Raw genomic sequence first — 26,893 nt, forward strand, 5'->3', positions numbered from 1 at the left:
TGAAAGTGAATTTGCTTTGTTATTTTATTTAATTAACCAAATAGCATAACAAAAATTTACAAAATTCAATACATCAACCATGAAATTATTGAGACACATTTTTGGTCAAGATTAAATATCAGTAATTAAACATTAAACCTATTTTCACCCAGTTATATGTTCCAACTTCCAACTCAGTACAGTTGTTAACAAGTTCATCCTATAAGCTTTTTGAACCCATGGTTGTTAGAAAGTTTTGGTGAAAGTGATGTCACTAGTAAGGTATTTGATCCTCTGGCATTAAAATGGTTTTTTTCTTGGGTTTTAATCCACAAACGCAACTAATTCAATCCAATGCATCGATCTTATTTACTTATAATAACCTAATCCATCAACTTTCCAAGTTGCACTAACAAATTTTTTTTGGTTGTGTGTGTGAGCTAGGGGTGTCAACGGTGCGGTTTGGAGCGGTTTCGGGCCGGGCCTAACGGTTTGGGTCTGAAAAACCCCTAGCCCAAACCAACCCATTTAAAAGATAACGGTTTTGGTGCGGTTTGGGTTCGGATTGACTAACGGTTTGGCCTAATAGTTTGGATTCAGTTTAGCTAACGGTTTGGACTAAATTAAAAATCAATATTGAAATTTATTTTTATTTTTTTTCAACTCCAAATCCTAATTTCTCACACACAAAACTACAAAAGATAGAGGATGAAGACTCCAAATAGATCCAACGATAAGTGATGGCATTAGTTTGATCCAAACCACTCTCCACCCTAAAAAAATAAAGAATTTAGATTTTTTATCATGTGTAAACGGTGAAACAGCGTTAACGATTAAGATTAAGACTTAAGAGTTAAAAATTATTAATAAAGACTTTTAAATTTTAAAATAATAAAACTAGATGAAATTTGAAAATTAAAAAGTTAACGATTAATATTAATATTAAAATTAAGATTAATTTGAAAATTAGATTTTTCTATCATGAATTTTCTTCTCTCACTTTTTATCTTTCTCTTCTTTGTTCCATCCTCTAGTGGTTCTGCAACCTATAACGTGGTCAGCTTAGGTGCCAGACCCAACAGCCGAACCAATTCAGCCCCTGCTTTCCAGTTAGACTGTCTTGATTACTAGGGAGAAAACTGGTACCATGCTGACCTAGACTATGAGACCTTCAAGCTGCTTCAGGTACTAATTTTGTTTAAACTCGATGATCTTTATTTTTTAAAGCATAGACAGCAGATCACCCTTGATCAAGATTAATTACCTTGTTGTTTAGTATCTTAAAAAGTGCCTGATCAACTTATTTAAGAAATGTCTACCGTCTTCAAAACTTCAACTAAATAATCAAGAGATTTGAACATGGTAGGTCATAAGCTACTACACTATACCTTGTGCTTACAAATCTTCAAAGGAAATCTGTCAGGATCTATTAAAAATAAAGCAACAATTAGGATCTTATACCTGTGATTTGGTAGAAGTCAAACCACAAGAAGAAGTATGACCAGCGTCGAACAAGAAGAAGATGCAGGACCAGCGCCGAGATGTTGCAGAAGAAGAAGCTCGACACTGAACTTGTGATTCACCTCAACGATGGAGCTCAAGGATGATGTTCTGTGACAGATGTTGATTTAGAAGAAGAAGCTCAACCTGCAACTCGGGATACGGCAACAAAAGCTCAACGATGGAGCTCAACCAAATGTGTCTCGTATACTTGTGGAAATGGGAAGAAGAAGATAAGATCCTAGAATGAGGTTCGCGTGATAAAATGGAGCTCAGACGGAAAGAACACCCTGCGAGAATGAGAATCCTAGACAAAAAAAACCCGATAATAGTGATTCTATTTGAGTCTCCTAAATTTATACCACGGTTCGATTTGGTGAGTCTGTTTGGAAACCACCTCAAGTGGATTCTCATTTTTAGGCTAAAAAGTGGATTCCAGGTGATTTTGGGAATCAGCTGGATTCCGACTCAATATTAAACCAAACACGATTTTTTTGTTGGACTCATGATTCCCTGGAATTTGATTCCAGAAAATTGCGGAACCAAACGCCACCTAAGCTAAGCTACAATTGACAAGTGGCTAACTTATATATTCTGAATTTCCGATGCTAACAATTGTCACTTTCCATGTACCTGCATTGGTGGGTCCCCATGAAAATTGAAACCCTTGGCCCTATCTGTTCCCCTGAATTTGCTGATGGATTTGGATTTACCCAAAAAAACAGAAAAAGGAAATTTGCCGATGGACTGTAAAATCCAACTGAAAGGTCAACGATTGAGTTAAGCAATTAAAAAAAGGGCATTTGAACCCTTAAACCAAGAATTCTGGTTTCCACCGCCCCCAGAAGCTCTCGTTGGGGCCATAATTCAGAAGAAAAAGAACGAGCAGAGATGACGATCAGTGCTACCACCGGTGATCATGAGTATGATCGAGCGACGGCTGTCAAGGAATTCGATGAGTCCAAGATCGGAGTTAAAGGCCTTGTGGACGCCGGCGCCACCACCATCCCTCCTTTCTTCGTCCACCCACCCCAAAACCTCCCTATTACCACCGCCGCTCCTCTCCTTTCCTTTCAAGTTCCCATCGTCGATCTCACCGGCATCAATTCAGACCGCCGATCCGTTATAGTGAAAGAAATCCGAAACGCCTCTGCAGAGTTCGGGTTCTTCCAGGTCATCAATCATGGCATCCCTTCTGAGGTTCTCACCAGCACGATCGAAGCCATCAAAGCCTTTAACGAGCTGCCAACGGAGTTGAAATCTCAGTACTACAGTCGAGACCTTGATCGCGGCCTGTCCTTCGCCACCAATTTCGATCTATTTCAATCCAAGGCTGCAACCTGGAGAGATACGGTTCACGTGAGGTTCAGCCCTGAACCTCCCAAAATCGAGTATATTACAGAGGTGTTCTGGAGAGAGGTCCTGAAGTGGGATCAGCACACAAAGCATTTGGGGGAGATTCTGATGGAGATCCTGTCGGAAGGGTTGGGTTTGCAGCCGGAAAGGCTGAAGGAGCTATCCTGTTTGGAAGGGAGGGTGATGGCGGCCCATTACTACCCTTACTGTCCTCAACCTCATCTAACTTTGGGAACTAAACCTCACTCGGATCCTTCAGTGCTGACTTTGCTGCTCCAAGACCATATAGGAGGGTTGCAGGTAAAGCACGGCGACCAGTGGTTGGATGTGAAACCCATTCCTAATGCCCTTGTCATCAACATCGGCGACGTTCTCCAGGTATTTTAGATCTGGATTTTCTTCATCTTTAGTTTACAATAATATTTCAGGATGTGCTTATTATATATATTATTTTTCTTCGGGTTTTGGTAAGTTTTGCGTTGTTAATTGCAGGTTTTATCGAACGACCAATACAAAAGCGTAGAACATCGAGTGGTAGCACATCCTCACCGAGAGCCTCGAATCTCTACTGCGATTTTCTTAAATCCAGGTAAGACAGAAGACGTTTACGGACCTCTGCCGGATTTGATATCTCCGGAGAAACCGGCACTATTCCGGCAATTTACACTGGTGGAATTTATGAAAAGATTTATGACCAAGGAACCGGATGCCAAGGGATTGACAGATTTCTTCAGAATGTGAGGGATCATGATTGTTTTGCTGTAGTGGGTCTGTTCTGTGTATGTGGTTACATCTATTATCTCTTACAATTTTATCATATGCATGACTCTAGTAGGACTTCGATTAGATTTTTATGGTTTTTTTTTTCCTTCTATTTGCCCAACGATTTTTATGGGTTTTACTACTTAATCAGTGAATGTTTGAATTTGTACGGAAGTTCAGATTTCTGAGTAGAGACGGTCTGTGAATGTGTCTGGTTTTCTTTGACTTGCGAATTCGGATATGCTTACAAGTTGTGAAATTTCAGAGAATTCGCTGTTCCCTTAATTAAGTTTTAGAAATTAGAGGAGCATGATAAAATGGAAAAGAGAGATAAGAGAGGAGGAGTTTTTTTTTTTTTTTTTTCCCGATCAAAACTTATCCGTGTTTCCGGATCATGTTAGGATGTTGCGTCTTGGCTGGTGTTGTGCAGTTGCTCGATCAATGTTAATATTACACGAAGTGGTCAAAGTTTGATATTCATTGTTCAAACAAGCATGTAGATAATTCTTCTACTTGAAGTGTAAAAAAACAAAAAGGGAACCCAGGATGTACTGAGAACTGTTTATATTTTCTTAACACAAAACCAACCACTCTTTTTATACATATATAACAGAAAGGATGAAGCACAGAAGAAAAGACGAAGCTTCGTCTACAGCCTTGGTTAGGTAAAACCTGCAATACTTTAGCTCGACGTTTTATAGCCATTGTTGCGGTGAAAATTGGCAATCTCAAGCATACCCACCCCACCCCCACTTGAAACCCCAAATCCCAAATCCTAAATATCACCGCTACAACACCTCGAGTATGGAGGTTGTCACTTAGGCGTCAGTGCAGCCTCATGTGGATTTTAATTGAAGTGTCGAAATGAAGATATGAGTGCTTTAATAGCAGTGGTGCTTGTTCTCGTCTATGAAATCTTCTCTTCTACTATGTGTTTCAGTACTTATGTTGTGAAATTAGGGTTTTACAACATTGGGAAGAAGAAGAAAAGGAATAGTTATTCAATGGAGAAGAAGAAGAAGAGAGATGTTTGATTTCAACAATACATATATACCACCTAATATAATTCCAATTCTGGGCAGCACCAGCTAGGACAACATTCTAGCACAGCACCACCCTCAAATTCCTACTATATATCTGTTCTTATAAAATTGGTAAACGTGGCCCAATCAAAAAAGTGGTACTAGCACCCAAGAGGGACTAGGAGGAGGATTTTGCTTGGGAGCAGTGCCTACGTGGCACTGCTCCAAGCAGTGAATAGTCAGATATCAATCTTGAAACTTAGATTAGATATTCACCGTTGATTATCAGCATGTGTAACAAAAATTATTTTAAGTGATTCTAACTCGGTTTAAGTGGCTTTAACTCGAACCGTAAGGTCGGTTCATTCTGAACCAAACGAATTATACGCTTGCCTAGGAGACCGTCAGCTGAACAGAAACGATCGACTGGATCAAACTATTTTGCCGGAACACACCTCCCCTGCGGTTGCGCCGCCTCCTCTGGTTTGTCCTCTTGGCTGTTTATAATTTATGGATATCTAGAGTGAATGGAACTTTTCCAGCAGCGATCGTAAGCAACTCCTCGCCATCCTTCCCATCGTTATAAGGGTATACAAGCAAATATATCTTAAACAGTCCGGATCACCCAAACCTAAATGGCAGAAACAGACTGAAACTATCAGAGCTTTCGCGATGTGTTGCAGTCTTGCAGAGCAACTCACCCTTTGAAGAACACGTTAACCAAAGAAATCCTACTAGCACGCACCAAAGATTATGGCTCTTAACTATGCTGACAAGCCCGGATTGATGAAAAACTTTAAATTAATAGCATCCAACTTCTGTTCTAAGTTTTATCTAAGAAGGTCAATAACTTAATATAGGCAATTTAAGTAACCCATAAACCTTTTGTTTTTGGTCTCAGATTCTCTTCTAAGTTTTAATGCTTTTGAGGCTTAAAGCTCGAGCGATCTTCGGTTCCACAACGCCAAGGCCGTTCGTCTTCGGAGCTACCATGAAAAATACTTGCTTGCAGATGAAGACAAGGAATCGGTGTGCTAGAGAACAAACGGTGCATCTCCGAATGCAAAGTGGACGGTTGAGTTCCTCGAAGATCCAAACTGGATCCGTCTCAAGAGCCGCTATGGCAAATACCTCACCGCCTCCAACGTTCCCTTCCTTCTTGGGATGACAGATCGCAAAATTCTTCAAACTTTGCCTCAGAAACTTGATTCCTCTATAGAATGGGAGCCTATTAGAGAAGGGTTTCAGGTGAAACCTAATCGCCAAGGGTGTTACCTGCATGCAAATGGGGGCCTTCCTCCTTGGCGAAATTTCGTCACCCACGATACCCCCAATTTAATAAATTCGACTCAGGATTGGTTGCTCTGGGATGTCGATACTGTCCAGATTAAAATTGACGATGAACAACAAGGTGCTGATACAGCTTCAGTCAGATAATCGAACATGGAGGTTTGTAGTTACTGTGATTTCTTTCACTTCTTGTTTGAGCATTTCACTGAGGGAAACGAAGAGAAAACATGTTAGGCTTCAGATCTTCTTACAATTAGCTCACGGGTTCACACTAATAATTTTTTTGTAGTCTGATCGCAGGACAATCTATTACAACATCGCTGATGAACATGGTTATGTTCAAGATGACATCTAGGGTCATAGGTTAATTTTCAATGGGAACAGTGTGGACGAACTGACCCAGAAGTTGGAGAAAGTGACTAGACTTCAACATATCAACGTTTGTTCTCGCAATATATTGAATGGCAAACTTTATCCCGTCCGGATGCGCTTCCACCCAATAAACCAGAGGAGGCGACGCAACCGCAGGGGAGGTGTGTTCCGGCAAAACAGCTGAAAACGACGATGGTGTCCCAAAGTCAGCAATCAAAACTTTACCCATTTGATTAATGGGTGCTGTTCAGCTGACGGTCTCCTAGGTAAGCGTATGATTCGTTTGGTTCAAAATGAACCGGCCTTACGGTTCGAGTTAAAGCTACTTAAACCGAGTCAGAGCCACTTAAAATATTTTTTGTTACACATGCTTAATAATCAACGGTGAATATCTAATCTAAGTTTCAAAATTGATATCTAACCGTTCACTGCTTGGAGCTCCCAAGCAAAGACCTGCCAAATCTTATTATATACTTGGAAGAGAATTGCCTTACAAAAAAACGAAAAAGAAAAATATGGGAATATATTCTAGATAAAACCAGACGCTATAAAAAGGTTATTTCTAATTTAAAAAAAAAAAGGTATTACGTGCCTAACCCATATTTCCGAATACAGCTTACTTCTAAGAATAAGCTAAACTAGCAAATGGCAAACTTATTCTGAATTTCCGAAATACCGAACGTGTCATCCATATTTCCCGATACAGCTTTTCGTAAGCTAAAGCTAAAGTAGAATTGGCAACTGTTACTTTCCGTCCACCTTGCATTGCATTTGTGTGTCCTCGTGAAAATGGAAACGCTCCTCTAAATTTGCCAATTGATTGTAACATTCCAACTGATCGAAAGCTCAACGCCAGTTGAGCAAAAAAACGCATGGATTTTGACGTTATAAAATGGCACCCAGACCAAGAATTCGATTGCGAACTTAATTATAAGAAAAACAGGGGAATAGATGGCGATCAGTGCTGCCTCAGGTGATCATCAGTATGATCGAGCGACGGCGGTCAGGGAATTCGATGAGTCCAAGATCGGAGTTAAAGGACTCGTGGACGCCGGCGCCACCACCATCCCTCCTTTCTTCGTCCATCCCCCCCAAAACCTCCCGATTTCCACCCCCTTGCTCCTTCCGGCCTCTCCTTTCAAGTTCCTGTCGTCGATCTTGCCGGCATCAATTCCGAACGCCGATCCATTATTGTGAAACAAATCCGAAATGCCTCTACAAATTTCGGAATCTTCCAGGTCATCAATCATGGCATCCCTTCTGAAGTTATCACCACCACGGTCAAGGCCATCAGAGAATTTAACGAGCTGCCAACAGAGGTGAAGTCTCAGTATTACACTCGGGACGTTGATCGACGCGTGAGCTTTGCCACCAATTTCGATCTATTTCATACCAACGCTGCAACCTGGAGGGATACGGTTCACGTAAGATTGAGCCCTGAACCACCCAAATTAATCGAGAATGTTCCTGGGGTATTCTGGAAAGAGGTGTCGAATTGGGATCAGCACACGAAGCATTTGGGGGAGATTCTGATGGAAATCTTGATGGAAGGGCTGGGTGTTCAGTCCGAAAGGTTGAAGGAGCTGTCCTGTTTGGACGGAAGGTCGATGGCGGGACATTACTACCCTTACTGTCCTCAACCTCATCTTACGTTGGGAACTAAACCTCACACGGATCCTTCGGTGCTGACCTTGCTTTTACTGCAGGACCATACAACAGGGTTGCAGGTAAAGCACTGCGACCAGTGGTTGGACGTGAACCCCGTGCCTGATGCTCTTCTCATCAACATCGGGGATGTTCTCCAGGTATGGTTAAATCTGGGTTTCCTTGATCTTTACAATAATATTGCAGACGTGCTAGCTTATTATGATTAAGTCTTTATTTCTTCAGGGTTTGGTAAGTTTTGGGTTGTTGATTTCAGGTTTTATCGAACGATCAGTACAAAAGCGTGGAACATCGAGTGTTAGCACATTCTCGACCGGAGCCTCGAATCTCTACTGCCATTTTCTTAAATCCAAGTAAGATGGAAGACTTGTACGGACCTCTGCCGGAGTTAATATCTCCGGATAAACCAGCACTGTTCCGGAAATTTACACTGGTGGAATTTATGCAAAGATTTATGACCAACAATGAGGATGGCAAGGCAATGACAAATTTCTTCAGAATGTGAGAGATCATGATAGTTTCCTGAACTGGGTTCTATGTATAACGGATCTCATACGTACAACTAGAGGACCTTGTGGCCTTTTGTGCCCCTATTCTAGCTCTCTGGGTCCTCTCCTTGAATCCTCTACTATGGATTCCTTGGAGCATATGGAATAAATAATTATTATCTTGAAAGACATATTTTCCCATGGCTTTGGTAGGACTTGAATTAGATTTTCAAGCTACCTGAATGTGAACTATCATATCAAATGAATCCGGAAAGAGGCATCAAGGAATCCACATAAATAACATTTGGTGCAACACTTCACAAATCATGGACTTGCTAGTTGCTACCAGCATCAAGAAACAAAAGATGGCATTGACCCTAACACCCTCACTTAGTCAAGATCTTCAAAGAGCTAGATGCCACACGCATTAATACATTCAAAATCGGTTACCATTAGCATGGTTTGACAACCTAGCTTCTAATGCTGAATTAAACTCGCTTTGAGGTTGGGAGAATGTAACACCACGGTTTTAAGTTAGCTCCCAAAGCTTCTATGGTTAACCATCTATTCTTTGCTGATAATAGCATGTTCTTCTCTCCAACTTCAACTGAAAATGTTACATTGATAAATGTACTTCTTCAAAATTATGAGTTGGGCTCAAAATTAGCTGTAGTGTTTAGCCATAGACCCCTCGGATATTAGTACTGATATAACTTCCACCTTGATATTCGTAAAACTCCATCTCATGGCATTTATCTAGGTTTACCCTCTTCAATTGGCAACTTATACTGGTGGAATTTATGGAAAGATTTATGACCAAGGAACCGGATGGCAAGGGATTGATAGATTTCTTCAGAATGTGAGTGAGGGATCATGATCGTTTTGCTGAAGTGGGTCTGTTCTGTGTGGGTGGTTTTATCTGTTATCTCTTACAATTTTATCATATGCGTGGCTCTAGTAGGACTTCAATTAGATTTTTATGGGTTTAACTACTTAATCAGTCAATGTTTGAATTTGTACGCAAGTTCAGATTTTTTAGTAGAGAGTACTGTTTGTGTATCAGTGTATGTGTCCGGTTTTCTTTGATTTGCAAATGCAGATGTGGTTACAAGGTGTGAAATTTCAAATAATTCGCTTTTACCTTAATTAAGTTTTAGAAATTAGAGGAGCATGATAAAAAGGAGAAGAAAGATAAGGGAGGAGTTTTTTGGGTTTTTGGATAATTTTCTTTAATTTGACCCCCTGAGGAGGTTGAGAATGATGGTTGATGATGGCAACCTCGGAAAGAAAAAAAAAAGAAAAGAATAAGAAGAAAAAAGTCCATTAGACACTCACAAAAGAATCCTGTGGAAGGAATTTTAGGGTTCTCTTGCCTGATGGGGATCATTTTGAAATATAGGTTTTTTTTTTAATTATTTTTTAATTATTTTTAAATTTGGAGTTATGTATAAGTTGTGAGGACTTTCATAATTCCAAGAAGAGATTATGATGGTTGCTTTTTCAAATTAAAATCGAGAAATGAGTTATAATAGTACCTCCATGTCTATTTAAGAAGAAGTGGAGGAGAAACAACGCAATAAAACAATACTCATATCATGGACAATTTCAATTTATCAATTTAGTTTATCTTAGATGTTAGAATTTTTTACAGGTGCCCAACTTAAGTTGGGGTGAAACTCTGGCTTGTCCCTTTTAAGTGGAAAAAATTATTAGTAACCCACTTTTGACAAAACTCAAAATTATTGATTTTCCCGTGTTAGTCATTTTGTTAATGAAATCGTGAAAATGACCATTTTGTCCATAAAAGAGGTGTTATGACTAAATTACCCTCTTTAGATATGTGAAGGGATAGAGGTGAGTGATTTCTGACATGGAGCCAGTGATTGTAGGTGTTTTTCAGCAAGCAAGGTATAAGTAGAAAATGGATGTTAAAGGTTGGGTATGGAAGCAAATTTAGGTGTAACACCCCCTTATGGGAAAAATAGTAATTCAATGAATTGATTAACTGGGTGACCATGGTTTCACCCCACTTAAAGATCGACTGAGGACTATTTGTATTGTATTAACACAAAATCTGTCACTCAAAGATGATGAAGCACAGAAGAGAAGATGAAGCTTCATCTACAACATTGGTTGGGTAACACTTGCAATACTTTAGCTCGGTGTTTTCTAGCCCTTTTTGCGGTGCGGTGAAAATGCCAACCTCATGCAACCAGACCCAACCCCAACCCTTGCATGGAACCCAATCCTAGCTAACAATCACTGCTACAACACCTCGAATATAGAGAGAGGTCTTCACTTAAAGGGGTCGGTGCAGCCTCAAATGATGCTATGATGGTTTATGGATTTTAATCGCAGTGGTGCTTGTTTTTTCTCCCTGAAATAAATTTGACTTTAATGTATTTACCCCTTTTGGATTTTAATTGGAGTGTAGAAATAATGAATGAAGATATGAGTGCTTTAATGGCAGTGGTGCTTATTTTCGTCTCTGAAATATTCTCTTCTATTACGTCTGTTAGTACTCATGTTGTGAATTTAGGATTTTGCAATATTAGGAAGAAGAAAATAGACAGTTCAACGGAGAAGGAGAAGAAAGATGCTTGATTTCAAATACCATGTGGTTTGGTTGATTGACTCTGACTCCAAACTTAGGTTAAGTTTAATTCTTTTCACTTAAAGTGAATTCAATCTTCACCTATTTATCTGACTGAATGTTGACACTGTTTAAAATGGTTATTTCTAATAAAGAAAAATGTATTACCTGCCTAACACATGTTTCCCAAAACAGCTTATATGTAAGCATAAGCTAAATTAGCAAATGCCAAACTTATTCTGAATTTCTAATTCAGAAACACCCAACGTGTCACCCATATTTCCCGATACAGTTTATTTGTAAGCTCAAGCTAAGCTAGAGTTGGCAATTCTCACTTTCCGTCCACCTGCGCGCATTTGTGAGTCCTCGTGAAAATTGAAACGCTCCCCTAAATTTGCTAATGGATTGATTATAACATTCCAACTGATCGAAAGCAAAACGCGACTTCAGCCTAAGAAGCTAGCATGGTAAAAATATCGGATTTTGACGTTATAAAATGGCACTCAAACTGATAAGAAAAACAGGGGAGCAGATGGCGACCAGTGCTGCCGCAGGTGATCATCAGTATGATCGAGCGACGGCGGTCAGGGAATTCGATGAGTCTAAGATCGGAGTTAAAGGGCTCGTGGACGCCGGCGCCACCACCATCCCTACTTTCTTCGTTCACCCACCCCAAAACCTCCCGATTTCCACCCACCTTGCTCCTCCCGGCCTCTCCTTTCAAGTTCCTGTCGTGGATCTCACCGGCATCAATTCCAATTCCGAACGCCGATCCGTTATAGTGAAACAAATCCGAAATGCCTCAACGCAGTTCGGATTCTTCCAGGCCATCAATCACGGCATCCCTCCTGAAGTTATCACTACCACGATCGAAGCCATCAGAGACTTTAACGAGCAGCCAACGGAGGTGAAGTCTCAGTATTACAGTCGGGACCTTGATCGCGGCTTCAACTTTGTCACCAATTTCGATCTGTTCCATGCCAAGGCTGCAACCTGGAGAGATACGGTTCACGTAAGATTGAGCCCTGACCCTCCCAAAATCGAGAATTTTCCAGAGGTATTCTGGAGAGAGGTCTGGAAGTGGGATCAGCACACGAAGCATTTGGGGGAGATGCTGATGGAAATCTTGTCGGAAGGGCTGGGTGTTCAGTCCGAAAGGTTGAAGGAGCTGTCCTGTTCGGAAGGAAGGGCGATGGCGGCACATTACTACCCTTACTGTCCTCAACCTCATCTTACGTTGGGAACTAAACCTCACACTGATCCTTCGGTGCTGACGTTGCTGCTGCAGGACCATACAGGAGGGTTGCAGGTGAAGCACGGCGACCAGTGGTTGGATGTGAAACCCCTGCCTGATGCACTCGTCATCAACATTGGCGACATTCTCCAGGTATTATTTGATCTGGGATTTCTTCATCTTTAGTTTACAATAATATTTCAGGACCTGTTTATTATGATTTCTTTGTTTCTTCAGCATTTGGTAAGTTTTGGGTTGTTGATTTCAGGTTTTATCGAACGATCAGTACAAAAGCGTGGAACATCGAGTGTTAGCACATCCTCGACCAGAGCCTCGAATCTCTACTGCGGTTTTCTTAAATCCAAGTAAGAAGGAAGACTTGTACGGACCTCTGCCGGAGTTAATATCTCCAGAGAAACCAGCAGTGTTCCGGAAATTTACACTGGTGGAATATATGAAAAGATTTACGACCAACAATGAGTATGGCAAGGCAATGACAAATTTCTTCAGAATGTGAGGGATCATGATCGTTTCCTGAACTGGGTTCTATGTATGAGTTACTATTATGGATTTTATCTCATACGTACTATTAGAGGACCTTGTGGCCTTTTGTGCCCCTATTCTAGCTCTCTGGGTCCTGTCCTTGAATCCTCTACTACGGATTCCTTGGAGCATATTGAATAAATAATTATTATCTTAAAAACTTATTTTCCCATGGCTTTGGTATTGGTAGGACTTAAATTAGATTTTCAAGCTACCAGATTGTGAACTATCATCAAAAGAATCCGGAAGGCAGAGGCAAGAAGGAATTCACATAAATACCATTTGGTGCAACACTTCACAAATTATGGACTTGCTAACAGCATCAAGAAATAAAAGAAGACCCTAGCACCCCCACTTAGTCAAGATCTTCAAAGAGCTAGATGCCACACTCTTTAATACATTTTAAAATTGGTTACTATTAGAATGGTTTGACAACCTAACTTCTAATGCTGAATTAAACTCATTTCAAGGTCGAGAGAATGTAACATCACGATCAGTTTGCATTTGCAACCAAATTAAATATATATATTTTTTTTCCAAAAGAAGAAGAAGGATGCAAACTAGCTAGGACAAGTGAAGGGATTCACATCCTCTTTAATACCTTTCCCTACAATTCCTTATTAGGATTGTACCATATGACATTTAATATAAGGGAATTGTAGGGAAAGGAATTACAGAGGATGTGGATCCCAAGTAAAGCCAATATAATTATAATTATGAAAACTAAAACCAAATCTATTAAATATACAAAATTCCAAAGTATATCAAGAATAATATTCTTGCAAATAATGGGATTTCAAGATGAACTTAAAAGTTTGAAAATCTTGAAACCATAAAGCTACACTTCTTAATTTGCTAAGTTAAGTGCATTTTACTTCCATACCATAGATGAATCTAGCTTTAATGGTTTTCACCCTAATTAAAATTGACTCCAATTATTAGGTCATGGAACAAAAAACAATTTAAAACAGACTAAAGCTTAGCATTTTACTACATTATTATTTTTAGAGTAATTTAAGTTTTATACATAATCTTCTTGTATTTCTCAAATCACAATTTTGGACCTAGATGCTCTAGTTCAGCCCACCACAATGATATTCACTTGGTGCATTGATGAACGCACTCTTGGCCCACCCAGATAAAAGAAGAACTCACGGGGCTCACACCGTCAATTTCAGACAATCTTACCTACCCTATGAAAATGTAGTTTTTCAGGAGAGGGTTTTTTTTTTTTTTTTGGTAAACTGAGTTTTAATTAGAAGAAGGGCCAGCAAAATCCAAGACATCCTGATTACAAGCTTCAAGAAGCCAAGGAGCGGAAATAGGCCAGACAGTCCTACTAGCCATGGACCGGGCCTTCCTAGCTAGGGTATCGGCTACAGAATTAGCCCACCTAGAAACAAACTGAACCGATCATAAAGGTTCAGAAGAGAGCATCCTCCGAATTTCCTCAATCACACGCACAGCATCCACCTGAATAGGAAAGAAGGGGTCTACAACAGCTTTACATAAAGTAAAGGAATCAGTTTCAAAAAGCGAACTTGTAAGACCAGCCTGTGCAGCCCAAGAGAGAGCTTCCCTGAGGGCCAATGTCATGTTTTCTACCAAGAAAGAGGAGGATTTCTACCTGCTGTGGCCCAAGAGACGATGCCATCCTTGGGAGGAGAGGAAGTCGAGTCCAGACCAAGTAGTTTCAGCTGCAACAATGCCCAGGCCCAATAGTCTAGTCCTTCCAATACTTCCACTAGCGTAACCCAATCTTGGAAATCCCACCATGAGGTGTGTGTATGTGTGTGTGTGTGTGTGTGTGTTTTTTTTTTTTTTGGGTGTCTGAGGTTCATCCGGACTAGCTTACATTCTCAGAGAGAGCTTTGTCGTCCTTTCCACTGAGAAATATGGATCTTACCACTCTATTAACCCTGCATTGACATGATGTGTTTTTTAAGTTATCATGGATGCATCATTAGGCCAAAAGAACGGCAAAGGCGGGCAGCGCTTTTCAGCTAGAAATGTGAGGGGCTTGGTCAGTGCTTTTTCGAGTGTTACCACCACAAATTATGTTGGGTTCACCAAAAAAAAAATTCCATCACTTTAACCCTGTGGGCCCTCTTGAAATACGTGGTCAACAGACGAGGAAGAGACTTTATTTAGAATACTAATTGTAAGAAGAAAAGAACGGAAGTGGATAGTTGCAAGGCGTTGGCACAAGAAGGAAGATGCAAGCATGCTGAAGTAGGGAAGCTGGAAGGGGGTTCATGTTTAGAACCGGTGTTGAACGCTTTCTTGAAAGGATGGAGTAGCAGCATCATGAGTTGAAGTTTAATATCAAGGAAATTTGGACTAGTTGTAGTGGTATAAACTCTCTCGTCAAAATGCCTAAGGGACAAGTTTGGCCTTTTGGTCTTGTCCCCAGTTTGCTCTTTCTCTATCGTCTTGTCTATTTCTTTCATTTTTTGACACATCTTATTTGTCTCTTACATCAATTTTAATGAATTCACTCTTCTATCATACCGTTTGGCGTGAGATTTGTTTAACAAGACAGACGCCCTCCATGGCCTCTTCTTCCACTGTACCTTCGGGCGAACTAGGTGATCCAAATTTAATTGCACTTCATGGGTATCCAAGTTCTCCTGACATCTTCATCTCTGAGACCGCTGACCTTATTAATCTACCAAGAGAAACTGATTGGTCTTTGATAGGGGGTGTCAACAAATTCAGGCTGGGTCTAATGGTTTTGGGCTGAAAACCACTCAGCCTAAACATGGCCCATTAGAAAAATAATGGTTTCAGGCTGGTGCGGTTTGTGTTTGGCCTGACTAACAGGTTGGACTAACGGTTTAGAGTTGGGTATTCTAATGGTGTGGGTTCACATTTACTAGCGATATATTTTGTGTATCTTGCTGATGTGTGGAATTTATCAAGAGCATAAAAGGCATATAAGCATTAAATTCTCTCAAAATCTTAGATTTGAAATATAGTAAAAGTGGGGAAGTGTTGTTTCTTTGGCATAGTTGGCCCTGGTTAGCTTCGGAGTCCACTTGCCGCCACTCTAACCATGAATCTATCTGGGTTCTATTTTATTGTTCCTTCCCAGCATAGTGCTTCTGGTTTGATGCTTACATGAAATTTCTAATGGTCCTTAAATATATAATATCATTTTATTACACTTTATTCGCATTGTCTCCTGTGTTTGTGTGTTCAAAATAAAAAACTTTCTTTCTACAAAGAAATGAAAAATATACAATTAATATACAAAAGAAAACTAGCATTTTAAAGAGTTTTAATAGGTTATCTATGCTTATTTTCCTCCCCCTTTCTGATACAAGTCAAAATGAAGCATTAAAAGATTTTTACATGATAATACATTTGCTAAATATTTATTAAGTTCATCATGCTGAAGGTTTTAACAAGCTTACTATTTGCAGATTCCAAAAACAACACAATTAAGGAAAAAAAGATGCTTGGGGTTTTGTGTTAGCTTTCTAAAGCATTCAATCAAAAAATTTTGCTTATAAATCTGCCGTACCAAATAGGAAGCACTAAACATTAATTAAAAAAAAAAACCAAAGGTAGAAGGAAACACAGGGATGATGTAGCTCCGGAAATGGATTTAGCCCAAGTGGCCTCTTTACCACTTTCATAAATTAACATATGTCTTCCCACTTTAAGGCTGGTAGGTCACATCCATCAATCAATGCCATTTTGGATCCATCAAGGTTTCAAAAGCTGAAATGACTTCACTTAAGAATGAAAAAAGGACATTCATAAGAAAAACTAGATTAACAGAAATCATACATATGGAAGCAAGAAGAATGCCTAGGTTACGTCTGCATCAGCTAGGTACATGAATGATCTGGATTAAACTTCTGGAGATATGCTTCTTCTATGTAATACTTGGTCGTGACATCAGAAGATGTACCATCGAGGGCCATATGGATCGAAATGGTTTACCCAAATATCAAGATACTACACACAATGTTGTTGATGTTATTTGTGAAGCTAGTTTTAGGGATTGGCTTCGCACAGGAAGGGGATATCAACTACCACCTCCCTCTATCTTGTAGACAGTGTTAATAAAGTGTATGGTCATCGAGAACAATCTGCTACTCCTTTTGGCACCAACGACTGTTCCTATGGTGTTGCCTCCCAATTTATTTACTATGATCGTGTAACTCATCTCATTGGAAGAGCCGATTTTGCTGGCAATCTCTATTTTGATAAGCTGCAGCAGCAAATAAAAAAAAACTACCTATTCTTTCTCTATGTACAAATGACAAATGGATTTGGAGTAAATTTTTAAATGGAACATTTTTATTAAATCATCTTACTTTTTATGTTTATTAATTGCTAATTATTATGGCAACACTATATCATCATCTTAAGTATCATCTCATTGGAAATATATATGGAATATTCCCACTCTTCCAAAGATTAAGCATTTCATTCAGAAAGTACCCCATGAGACTTTATCAATGTGTGATCTGTTATTTCATAGAAGAAGTTTTCTGTCTCCTCTTTGCCTTTTATGTCTATCTTCTAATGAAATAATATGTCATGCATTATTTTTTTGTCCTTATACAAACGAATGTTGGTGTTTATCCCCTCTTAAAATAGATATTGCTGATTTTCTGGTAATTCAATGGTGGAATGGATTATTTCATACTAATTTCAAGATTATGAGGAGATGCATATATAATAGATGTCTTATGGACTACCTTGACTTGGTGTATCTGAAAAACAATGAACAATTTTTATTTGATGGTAAAGGTATTTCAATTCCACATATTATGAATCGATTTTCTTCTCTTACTATTGAAATTCTAGCAAAAAACAATAACATTGTTTCAGCACCACTAAGGTACCATTATAATCAACCTAATGATGCTACTTCCCCATGACATTTATCAGGTATTCACGGATGGTGCTTGGAGTAAGCTTCATATCAAGGAGGTCATGGAGCATTGTTATGGGATCCGACAGGTTCTTTCATTGCTCCCCGGGCCAGATTTTGTCATAGTCTTTCAGCCACATGAGTCAAGGCTGAAGCTATTAGGGATGGAGTTCTATTAGCCATAACCTTGCATGTTGATAGTGCTATTATATTTTCAGACTGTCAAGCACTAGGTACTATTTTAAATGGTGTTAATCAGTCCATTGATTGGGCTAGTTTGAGTCTTATTAGAGAAATTCAGCAGACAACAGTAGTTGTCTGCTAATTTCTCCTATATTTAGTTTAGGTTTATAAGCCAGTCTTCTAAAACCACTACAGATACAATTGCTTGACGAGCAAATCTGTTTACTTTGTCTAGGTTTTGGTGGTTTTGTCCCATCCCATTCCCTTTGTGTAAATAATGAGTCTATTTTTAGGAATCATGCCCGAGATATGTTAATATAATTTCTTAGTATTTGGGCAAAAAAATATACCAATACTTTGTTACCTGAAGTTCCCTTTCAGAGGTTTGAATTGCATCCATGCAGCAAAATCCAAGATTTATAATAGAGACAAAGATGAAAATTTTAATAAAACGAAGTGTAGATAAAAAGAACCTAAATATTATAAGGAAATGAGCTGCAATGAAAAAAGGAAAAGAAATAAAGAAATTACTTAGGGTGCTGAATATTAAAAGTGTAGTACTGCGCAATGTACGATTGAGATCGAAACTATGATCGAGATTTTAATCACGACTGTTTGTTAAAATCTCAATTATAGTTTGTGCAATGCAATATGATAAAATGTTAACCCTGATTTTTTATCTTTTCACCGCACGTTTTGCGATGCTATGCATTAATTATACAATACCCAAATAAGACCCAACAAAACGTCCTAATTATAAAATAAAATTATAATAAGAGAGCCTCAAAATTTGAGAAAGTGAAACTGATGAGGATGGAAAGATCTGCGCTACAGACGATTTTTTTTTCATGTTGATTCTGCAATGCAATATGATAAGCTAAACAACTAAATATATGATGACTAAAAGTGACAAATGATTCTACTCTGCCAATTTCGGTAGTCCACTAACCATTACTAAATTTGACAAACACACACAAATCAATGCGAGTAGAAATAATACAGCAATGTCTGGATTTGCTTGTCGGCCATTATCCACTGCATAATTGGTTACATATTCTTACTTACAAAAAAAATTGATTACATATTCTCACGTGTTCTTTGTGGTTTACTGAATGAAATCTTCATACCAAAAGCAAAAAATAAAGGTGTCTGCGTGAATAACGAAACCAAAGGTGCAATAAAATAACTAATATAGCTGCCCAAAGTGAATGAAAAAAAATAAAAAAAGACTAAACGCGAAATGCAGAGGAGGTGAAAGAAAACCCTAGAGGTAAAAGGAGCGTCGCAGGGAGAGACCTCAGTTCGCATTGAACGATGATAGTTGGTGAACACAGTCAAAACCTGTGTTACTTAACCACTGTAATAAGCCTATGTCCATCGTTCCTGTCTCGGGAGGGAGATGACCTCACAATCTGTATCTGTCGATCGGAGGGAGAAAGCCGAAGCCACATAAGGCTATTAGAAAGCACCGATGGTGGAAATATTAATCTTACCTTAATAAGAAGAGGTAGACTTACATGCACTGTTGAGGAGAGAATGAACCCTAGTAGCAGGAAAGAAGAAAAACCCTGTCTTTGTCACTTTCCTTCTACCTGCATTAATTTGTGGGTCCTCGTGATAATTAAAACCCCAAAGCCTTATCTGCTTGCTTAATTTACTGATGGATTGTGAAACTCTAACTGAAAAAAGGACAACACTGGTCAAACATGGTAAAAAACACTGTGTCATCATAATTAAAACGGCTATATAAACCAAGCAAAAACTCTGGCTTCCACCGCACCCAGAAACATCTCGCTTGGCCAATAATTGAGAGAAGAATGACGATCAGTGTTACAGCTGGTGATCACGAGTATGATAGAGCAACTGCGGTGAAGGAATTCGATGATTCCAAGATCGGAGTTAAAGGCCTTGCGGACAAAGGCGCCACCACTATACCTCCTTTCTTCGTCCACCCACCCCTAAACCTTCCGATTTCCACCCCTGCTTCCGCCGCTCAAGTTCCCGTCGTCGATATTACTGGCTTTGATTCCGACCGCCGATCAGTTATAGTGGAACAAGTCCGGAACGCCTCGACAAAGTTCGGAGTGTTCCAGGTCATCAATCATGGCATCCCTTCTGCAGTTATCACCAACTTTATCGAAGCTATCAAAGCCTTTAACGAGCTGCCCACGGAGGTGAAGTCTCAGTACTACACTCGAGATTTTGATCGCGGCGTGTCCTTCGCTGCCAGTTTCGATCTATTTCATTACAAGGCTGGAACATGGAGAGATACCGTTCACGTGAGGTTCAGCCCTAACCCTCCCAAAGTCGAGCATATTCCTGAGGTATTCTCGAGAGAGATTTCTAACTTGGATCAGCACACGAAGCATTTGGGGGAGATTCTGATGGAGATCCTGTCGGAAGGGTTGGGAGTTCAGTCCGAAAGGTTGAAGGAGCTGTCCTGTTCGGAAGGGAGAGTGATGGCGGCTCATTACTACCCCTATTGTCCTCAACCTCATCTTACGTTGGGAGCTAAAGCTCATACAGATCCGGCGGTGCTGACTTTGCTGCTGCAGGACCATATAGGAGGGTTGCAGGTAAAGCACGGCGACCAGTGGTTGGATGTGAAACCCGTGCCTGATGCCCTTGTCATCAACATTGGCGACATTCTCCAGGTACTATTAGACCAGTATTTTCATCATCTTTAGTTTACAGTAATATTTCAGGACCTGCTTATTATATATTTTTTTTTCCTTCAGGTTTTTGATAATTTTTGCATGGTTGATTTCAGGCTTTATCGAACGATCAATACAAAAGCGTAGATCATCGAGTGCTAGCACATCCTCACCTGGAGCCTCGAATCTCGACTGCGATATTCTTTACTCCAGATAAGATGGAACACTTGTATGGACCCCTGCCGGAGTTGACATCTCCGGAGAAACCAGCATTCTTCCGGCAAATTACACCGATGGAATTGATGGAAAAAATTAAGAGCAAGGAACCGGAAGGCGAGGCAGAGCCAGATTTCTTTATGTTGCGTTTGGTTACCTGATTACGTCGATTAGATCTCATTGTTGGTGTCTACGGGAACATGAGATATAGTAACAGTGTGCAAGGTGTGAATAAAGCTGGTGATTGAATGTCAAAAGTTTGCTTTGGATGTTCATTGAGGATCCCCATCCGGATGTGAAGGAGATCCTTCCAGCAGATTTGGGTGATTGTTTTCTTTTATGGTTTGCATGGTTTCAGGTGTTGTCTCATGTCTGGGCCTTTAGCGTGTTTATGTACAAAAATAAAATAACTGTTTGTGACCCGATTCTGTGGAATGACTCCTGGTGAAAAACTGTTTGATTGTTTGATTTGGATCTCATTATTTTGAGTTAGTCAATTTGGTATAGAGCCAAAATATTAAAAAAAAACACGTTGTTTTATACATAAAATAAAAATCATTCCTATATCAAAAGTATATATATCTATTGAATGTTCCATAAGATGCTAGATTATTTATAATGATCAATAAAAAAGCACATACGCTTATTTATTTCATGTTCAAGGCAGTCTTTAATAATCTTTGGACGAGGAATATAGCAAGCATAAGAAGCCAAACAAAGTCTGCTTCCTCTATTTTGACTATGTAAGGAGAAAAGTCCTTACATATTTTTCCAGGAGCTGAATTATTCCCTCGGTGTCTTGAGGCTGATCAGCTCGAGTCCCCAAAGCAGAAGACCAGCAACCAAAGCAGAACATTGGATGAATAGACCATATCTCAATGTTTCTTGTCCATTTTGAAGATGTTGAAAACTTAAACGGATGGTTGAGCTTGAAATTTAAGTCGAGATTTGATCTTGACCGTCGGCAACATAACCACCGAAATTCAACCCCATGAAATTCAGCCCGATGATTACCTGTCCTGGATATTGCTCCAATCACCACACCTTCGTGTTCAATACCACCCAAAATACCTTCAATGGGCTTCGCTGCACTAGAGCAAAACTCAGTGGTCACCATACTCAATAGCAACTTCTAATCCATTTGCCTGGCAAGTGGAATTTGTTATATGGGTTTCCTTTTCTAGATGAGTTCTAGTGTTTGACCACAGTCCAAAATTCAGCCCACATTTTTTGGGTTCTTTCAAATACCTCTTCTGCGCGCTCATCTTATACCTTCAACCAGACTCTAACAGTAGGGATCTGATCAGTTGGGACTCAATACAATAAAGAACTCATGCTGAATTTCTTATTGTAACGATTGTCACCTACCATCAACCTGCATTTATGGGTCCTCATGAAAATTGAAAACCTTAGGCCCTTATCTACTCCCCTGAATTTGCTGATGGGTTGTAAAATTCCGACCCAAAGGTCAACGGGGGTTGAGCAAGGCACATTAATAAAGTGGGTACGTATTTAAATGAAGAAATCTGGCTTCCACCTTCCGCCGCCCTGAGAAAGAAAAATCTCACTTGAGAATGGGTGATGATCATGAATATGATCGAGCGACGGCGGTGAAGGAATTCGATGAATCAAAGATCGGAGTTAAAGGCCTTGTGGATGCCGGCGCCACCACCATCCCTCCTTTCTTCGTCCACCCACCCGAAAACCTCCCGGTTTTCACCCCTGCTTCCGCCGCTCCTCCTCTTTCCTTTCAAGTTCCCATTGTCGACCTCGCCGGCATCAATTCCGACCGCCGATCCGTTATAGTGAAAGAAATCCGAGACGCCTCTAGGAAGTTCGGATTCTTCCAGGTCATCAATCATGGCATCCCTTCTGAGGTTCTGACCAGCACGATCAAAGCCATCAAAGCCTTTAACGAGCTGCCAACGGAGGTGAAATCTCAGTACTACACTCGGGACTACGATCGCGGCGTGACCTTCACCACCAATTTCGATCTATTTCATGCCAAGGCTGCAACCTGGAGAGATACAGTTCGCGTGAGGTTCCTCCCTGACCCTCCCAAAACGGAACATATTCCTGAGGTATTCTGCCGAGAGGTTTTGAATTGGGATCAGCACACGGAGCGTTTGGGGGAGATTCTGATGGAGCTCCTGGCGGAAGGTTTGGGTGTGCAGCAGGAAAGGTTGAAGGAGCTATCCTGTTTGGAAGGGAGGCTGATGCTGGCCCATTACTACCCTTATTGTCCCCAGCCTCATCTAACTTTGGGAACGAAAGCTCACACCGATCCGACAGTGCTGACTTTGCTGCTGCAGGACCATATAGGAGCGTTGCAGGTAAAGCACGGCGACCAGTGGTTGGATGTGAAACCCGTGCCTGATGCCCTTGTCATCAACATCGGCGACGTTCTCCAGGTTCGATTAAGTTAATCTGGGTTTTCTTCATCTTTACAATAATAATGATTCAGGACCACCTGCTTAATTATTATATAGTTTCTTAATTTGTTTCTTCTCAGGGTTTGAATTGGTAAGTTTTGCCTTGAATAATGATTTCAGGTTTTATCGAATGATCAATATAAAAGCGTAGAACATCGAGTGGTAGCACATCCTCACAGGGAGCCTCGAATCTCGATTGCGGTTTTCTTAACTCCAGGTAAGACGAAAAACTTGTATGGACCTCTGCCGGAGTTAATCTCTCCCGAAAAACCAGCACTATTCCGGCAGTTTACAGTGGTGGAATTTATGGAAATATTTGCGACCAAGGATCCGAATGCCAAAACGATAAATTTCTTCAGGATGTGAGGGATCATCATCGTTTGCTCTTACAACGAAATGACCTTGTGGCATTTTGCTCCAATTCTAGCTCTCTGAGTCCTTTCCTCTCCTCCATGGACTTTTTTTTTCTTTTTGTTGTTTTGGGTTGACTGCTCTATGAATTCCTGGAGCACATGGAATTAATAATTATTTTCTTAACACATATTATGGCTTTAAGATTTTAATGGGTTCTCTTTAATCAGTTCTATCACTCTATAATTTTTCTCTCCCTCCTGATTGTACTTTTGGTTTTGTTCTTTGGCAAGCCATTATGGTGGTTGAGTATCTGAGGCTTTATCATTGCCTGTGTGTGAAAATTTTGCCATTACGGTGTTAGCACTCCGTGGCTGGATGAATATATGTTGTCCCCGCGAACATGTCTGTTATGTGACAATTTGACTATTATCACTCCATGGCTGGACGAATGTTGTCTTTGTGTTCTTCATGATTTTATAAAGAACAAATTGCACTAGCACCCTAAAAATGGAAGGCTTAAAGCATTTTATGTCTAAAAAGCATAGAGACCTCAAAATTAAATTTTCATTGGATGTATTTGTTCAATTTGTCACTGAAAACCTTTCAGACATTATTTATTCTAGGAATATTTTTGAAAATAAACAATGATTTCATTGTTTTCAGGGATAAATTTGACAAATATATCAATGAAAATCCAATTTTGAGATTTCTGTCCTTTTTAAACATAAGTAGGGTGTCAGAGCTTTAAGGCCTCCATTTTGCAGTGTCAGTGCAATTTGCTATAAAATTTATTCATATTTTCGTTTTGTGTTAGAATGTTGTATCATGGCTGGTGCTGCCAGTGTTGCCCGGCCTTAAGATTACACTAAGTGATCAAGGTTATATTTCGTTTGTTTAAACAAGTATGTGGATAATTCTTCCACTCAAGTGAAAAGAACCAAAATGAGTCCGACTTGGATTGAGAATTGTTTATACGGTTTAACACAAAATCAACCACTCTTTTGTTTTATTGGTAAGTAGAGAAGGCTAGACGAAATTTTGTTTATAATTCTAGCTAGAAAACCTGCAATTCTCTAGCTTTGGTGTCTTCTAACCCTTGTAGTAGTAGAAAATGTCAACCTCCACCATCCCAACCCCATCCTTACTTAAAACCCCAAACTCTGTATGGATCCCAGTCCTAAAAACCACCATTGTGGCACCTCCTTATAGCCAGCTAATTTTAGAGGCTGTCACTCAAGGGCCGGTGTAACCTTAGACCAGCTATGAGGGTTTATGGAGTTTAATGGTAGTGGTCCTTGTTTTCCCTTGCCCTGAATCTGACATTAATGTTTTTACTCATTTAGATTTTGATCAAAGTGTAAAAAGAAGGAAGAAGTGATGGTTTTAATGGTAGTGGTGTTTGTTCTCGATTATAAAATCTTCTCTGCTTCCATGTGTATTAGTATTTATGTTGCAAAATGGGAAAGAAGAAGATAGATAATACAATGGAGAAAGATGAACTAATATCCAGTCCATTTCTATTTACAAATCATATCAATTTTTAAACAGTTTAATTACAATATTTTAATATGACTAATAAATGAACCTCAACCACTACACATCTACAAGAAAATGAATTGGATACGATTCCGGAGAATAAGAGAGCTGTTATATTTTCAGGAATTCTATCTGGTTTGGTTGATTCAATGAATCCAACTCAGGTTAGGTAAGTCTCATTTTGTTCACTAAAGTGAATTCAATTTTTACATATTTCTTTGAATGGTCGAGACTCTTTTAATATCACCTAGAGTAATCCCAACGCTGGGCAGCATAAGTAGCGACAAGTTAAGACGCAAAATTCTAGACGATTCCGTTTTTCCTAATACCTATCAGTCTCTATAAAATGGTTATTTCCTCACGGCTATTCTCAATTTCACCGCCACTGCAACGATTCAACTCGTTACCTTGCTACACCAACCACCACAACAAGGTTTCCCCTCTATCTTATTTTTCTTCTCCAATAGCAGTAAGAAGAAGGGCGAAGATGACGATCGATGCTAGTACTACCGCCGGAGACGAAACGTATGACCGAAAGACCGCTGTGAAGCAGTTCGACGAGTCCAAGATCGGAGTTAAAGGCCTTGTGGATGCCGGCGCCACCACCATCCCTCGTTTCTTCGTTCACCCACCCGAAAACCTTCCCAATTCCATCCCCTCCACCGCCAGTGATCTAATCCCAGTCGTCGATCTTACCGGCGTATTAGATTCAGACCGTCGACCTTACATCGTCGAACAAATCCGACATGCCTCCAGAGAATTCGGCTTTTTCCAGGTCATCAACCACGGCGTCCCCTCCGACGTTATCAGTCGCACGATCGCCGCCATCAAAGCCTTCAACGAACAGCCAACGGAGGTGAAAGCGCAGCTTTACAGTCGAGAGATGGGTCGTGGCGTGAACTTCTCCACAAATGTTGATCTCTTCCAATCCAAAGCCGCCAGCTGGAGGGACACGATTCAGATGAGGTTGGGCCCCACCCCTCCCGATTTCGACCACATCCCGGAGATTTTCCGGCGAGAGGTTCTGGATTGGGACCAACACTCGACACGGCTTGCAGAGATTCTGATGGAGATCTTGTCGGAAGGTTTGGGTGTGACGCCGGAAAGATTGAAGGAGCTATCGTGTTTGGAAGGAAGAGTAATGGCGGCACACTACTATCCTTACTGTCCTCAGCCTGATCTAACGCTGGGGATTACATCTCATACCGATCCTGGAGTCTTGACTGTGCTGTTGCAGAACCATATCGGAGGCCTGCAAGTGAAATACGGTGATGAATGGTTGGAAGTGAAACCTGTGCCAGATGCTATCGTCATCAACATCGGCGACATTCTCCAGGTATCTATCTAATTTGCTGGGCGGTTTACCTTTCTTAACGTATAAATTTTGACAAGGTTATGCGAAACTTGGTTTGCAGATAATATCGAACGATGAGTATAAAAGCGTAGAACATCGAGTGTTGGCGAATCCTCACCGAGAGTCACGAGTATCGATTGCCATTTTCTTGAATCCAGGTAAGAGGGAGGACTTGTATGGACCTCTGCCGGAGTTAATATCACCGGAGAAACCTGCATTGTTCAGGCAATTTGCACTTGGTGAATATATGAAAAGGTTCTTCACCAAGGAACTAGATGGCAAGACACTGGTTAATTTCTTCAGATTGTGAAGGAGGGAGCATCAGATATGATTGTTTCATGGATAAACAATGTAATTTAAGTTACTTCTACTGCAAAAAGGCTTCTAGTTCTGGTTTCAACACGACGATTCAATACTGAATTATGTATTATTTCATGATAGCATTTGAATTAGAATTCACTCTTATTTG

At 40.1% G+C, this 26,893-nt stretch overlaps 5 protein-coding genes and 1 pseudogene across 5 annotated transcripts; all 6 read left to right on the forward strand.

The window, feature by feature from the left end:
* The first annotated feature begins 2,247 nt into the window (after positions 1 to 2,247).
* Positions 2,248 to 3,950, forward strand: LOC149021023 (1-aminocyclopropane-1-carboxylate oxidase homolog 1-like). Its single transcript, XM_089149278.1, has 2 exons — positions 2,248 to 3,213; positions 3,328 to 3,950. The coding sequence occupies exons 1-2, from the start codon at positions 2,371 to 2,373 to the stop codon at positions 3,574 to 3,576; spliced, it is 1,092 nt and encodes a 363-aa protein (XP_089005404.1). The 5' UTR covers positions 2,248 to 2,370; the 3' UTR covers positions 3,577 to 3,950.
* Positions 3,951 to 7,232: 3,282 nt separating this feature from the next.
* LOC149021024 (1-aminocyclopropane-1-carboxylate oxidase homolog 1-like) lies at positions 7,233 to 8,451 on the forward strand (annotated as a pseudogene).
* Positions 8,452 to 11,559: 3,108 nt separating this feature from the next.
* Positions 11,560 to 12,778, forward strand: LOC149021025 (1-aminocyclopropane-1-carboxylate oxidase homolog 1-like). Its single transcript, XM_089149279.1, has 2 exons — positions 11,560 to 12,414; positions 12,530 to 12,778. The coding sequence occupies exons 1-2, from the start codon at positions 11,560 to 11,562 to the stop codon at positions 12,776 to 12,778; spliced, it is 1,104 nt and encodes a 367-aa protein (XP_089005405.1).
* Positions 12,779 to 19,625: 6,847 nt separating this feature from the next.
* LOC149021026 (1-aminocyclopropane-1-carboxylate oxidase homolog 1-like) lies at positions 19,626 to 21,253 on the forward strand. Its single transcript, XM_089149276.1, has 2 exons — positions 19,626 to 20,532; positions 20,649 to 21,253. The coding sequence occupies exons 1-2, from the start codon at positions 19,696 to 19,698 to the stop codon at positions 20,907 to 20,909; spliced, it is 1,098 nt and encodes a 365-aa protein (XP_089005402.1). The 5' UTR covers positions 19,626 to 19,695; the 3' UTR covers positions 20,910 to 21,253.
* A 704-nt stretch (positions 21,254 to 21,957) lies between these two features.
* On the forward strand, positions 21,958 to 24,264 carry LOC149021027 (1-aminocyclopropane-1-carboxylate oxidase homolog 1-like). The gene is made up of 2 exons (XM_089149280.1): positions 21,958 to 23,159; positions 23,301 to 24,264. The coding sequence occupies exons 1-2, from the start codon at positions 22,323 to 22,325 to the stop codon at positions 23,544 to 23,546; spliced, it is 1,083 nt and encodes a 360-aa protein (XP_089005406.1). The 5' UTR covers positions 21,958 to 22,322; the 3' UTR covers positions 23,547 to 24,264.
* A 1,152-nt stretch (positions 24,265 to 25,416) lies between these two features.
* Positions 25,417 to 26,734, forward strand: LOC149021028 (1-aminocyclopropane-1-carboxylate oxidase homolog 1-like). The gene is made up of 2 exons (XM_089149274.1): positions 25,417 to 26,406; positions 26,486 to 26,734. The coding sequence occupies exons 1-2, from the start codon at positions 25,417 to 25,419 to the stop codon at positions 26,732 to 26,734; spliced, it is 1,239 nt and encodes a 412-aa protein (XP_089005400.1).
* Positions 26,735 to 26,893: the final 159 nt, after the last annotated feature.

This window comes from Hakea prostrata, chromosome 3 (assembly GCF_041222555.1).
Source record: "Hakea prostrata isolate BN-2017 chromosome 3, UWA_Hpros_2, whole genome shotgun sequence".
Taxonomy (NCBI): Eukaryota; Viridiplantae; Streptophyta; class Magnoliopsida; order Proteales; family Proteaceae; genus Hakea; species Hakea prostrata.

What these genes read in the sequence shown, in the direction of transcription:
- LOC149021026 (XM_089149276.1), top strand. Translation starts at nt 19,696, where the DNA reads ATGACGATCAGTGTTACAGCTGGTGATCACGAGTATGATAGAGCAACT. An exon ending in ACATTGGCGACATTCTCCAG is followed by an intron (nt 20,533 to 20,648) that starts GTACTATTAGAC and finishes GGTTGATTTCAG; the next exon opens with GCTTTATCGAACGATCAATA.
- LOC149021027 (XM_089149280.1), top strand. Translation starts at nt 22,323, where the DNA reads ATGGGTGATGATCATGAATATGATCGAGCGACGGCGGTGAAGGAATTC. An exon ending in ACATCGGCGACGTTCTCCAG is followed by an intron (nt 23,160 to 23,300) that starts GTTCGATTAAGT and finishes TAATGATTTCAG; the next exon opens with GTTTTATCGAATGATCAATA.
- LOC149021025 (XM_089149279.1), top strand. Translation starts at nt 11,560, where the DNA reads ATGGCGACCAGTGCTGCCGCAGGTGATCATCAGTATGATCGAGCGACG. An exon ending in ACATTGGCGACATTCTCCAG is followed by an intron (nt 12,415 to 12,529) that starts GTATTATTTGAT and finishes TGTTGATTTCAG; the next exon opens with GTTTTATCGAACGATCAGTA.
- LOC149021028 (XM_089149274.1), top strand. Translation starts at nt 25,417, where the DNA reads ATGGTTATTTCCTCACGGCTATTCTCAATTTCACCGCCACTGCAACGA. An exon ending in ACATCGGCGACATTCTCCAG is followed by an intron (nt 26,407 to 26,485) that starts GTATCTATCTAA and finishes CTTGGTTTGCAG; the next exon opens with ATAATATCGAACGATGAGTA.
- LOC149021023 (XM_089149278.1), top strand. Translation starts at nt 2,371, where the DNA reads ATGACGATCAGTGCTACCACCGGTGATCATGAGTATGATCGAGCGACG. An exon ending in ACATCGGCGACGTTCTCCAG is followed by an intron (nt 3,214 to 3,327) that starts GTATTTTAGATC and finishes TGTTAATTGCAG; the next exon opens with GTTTTATCGAACGACCAATA.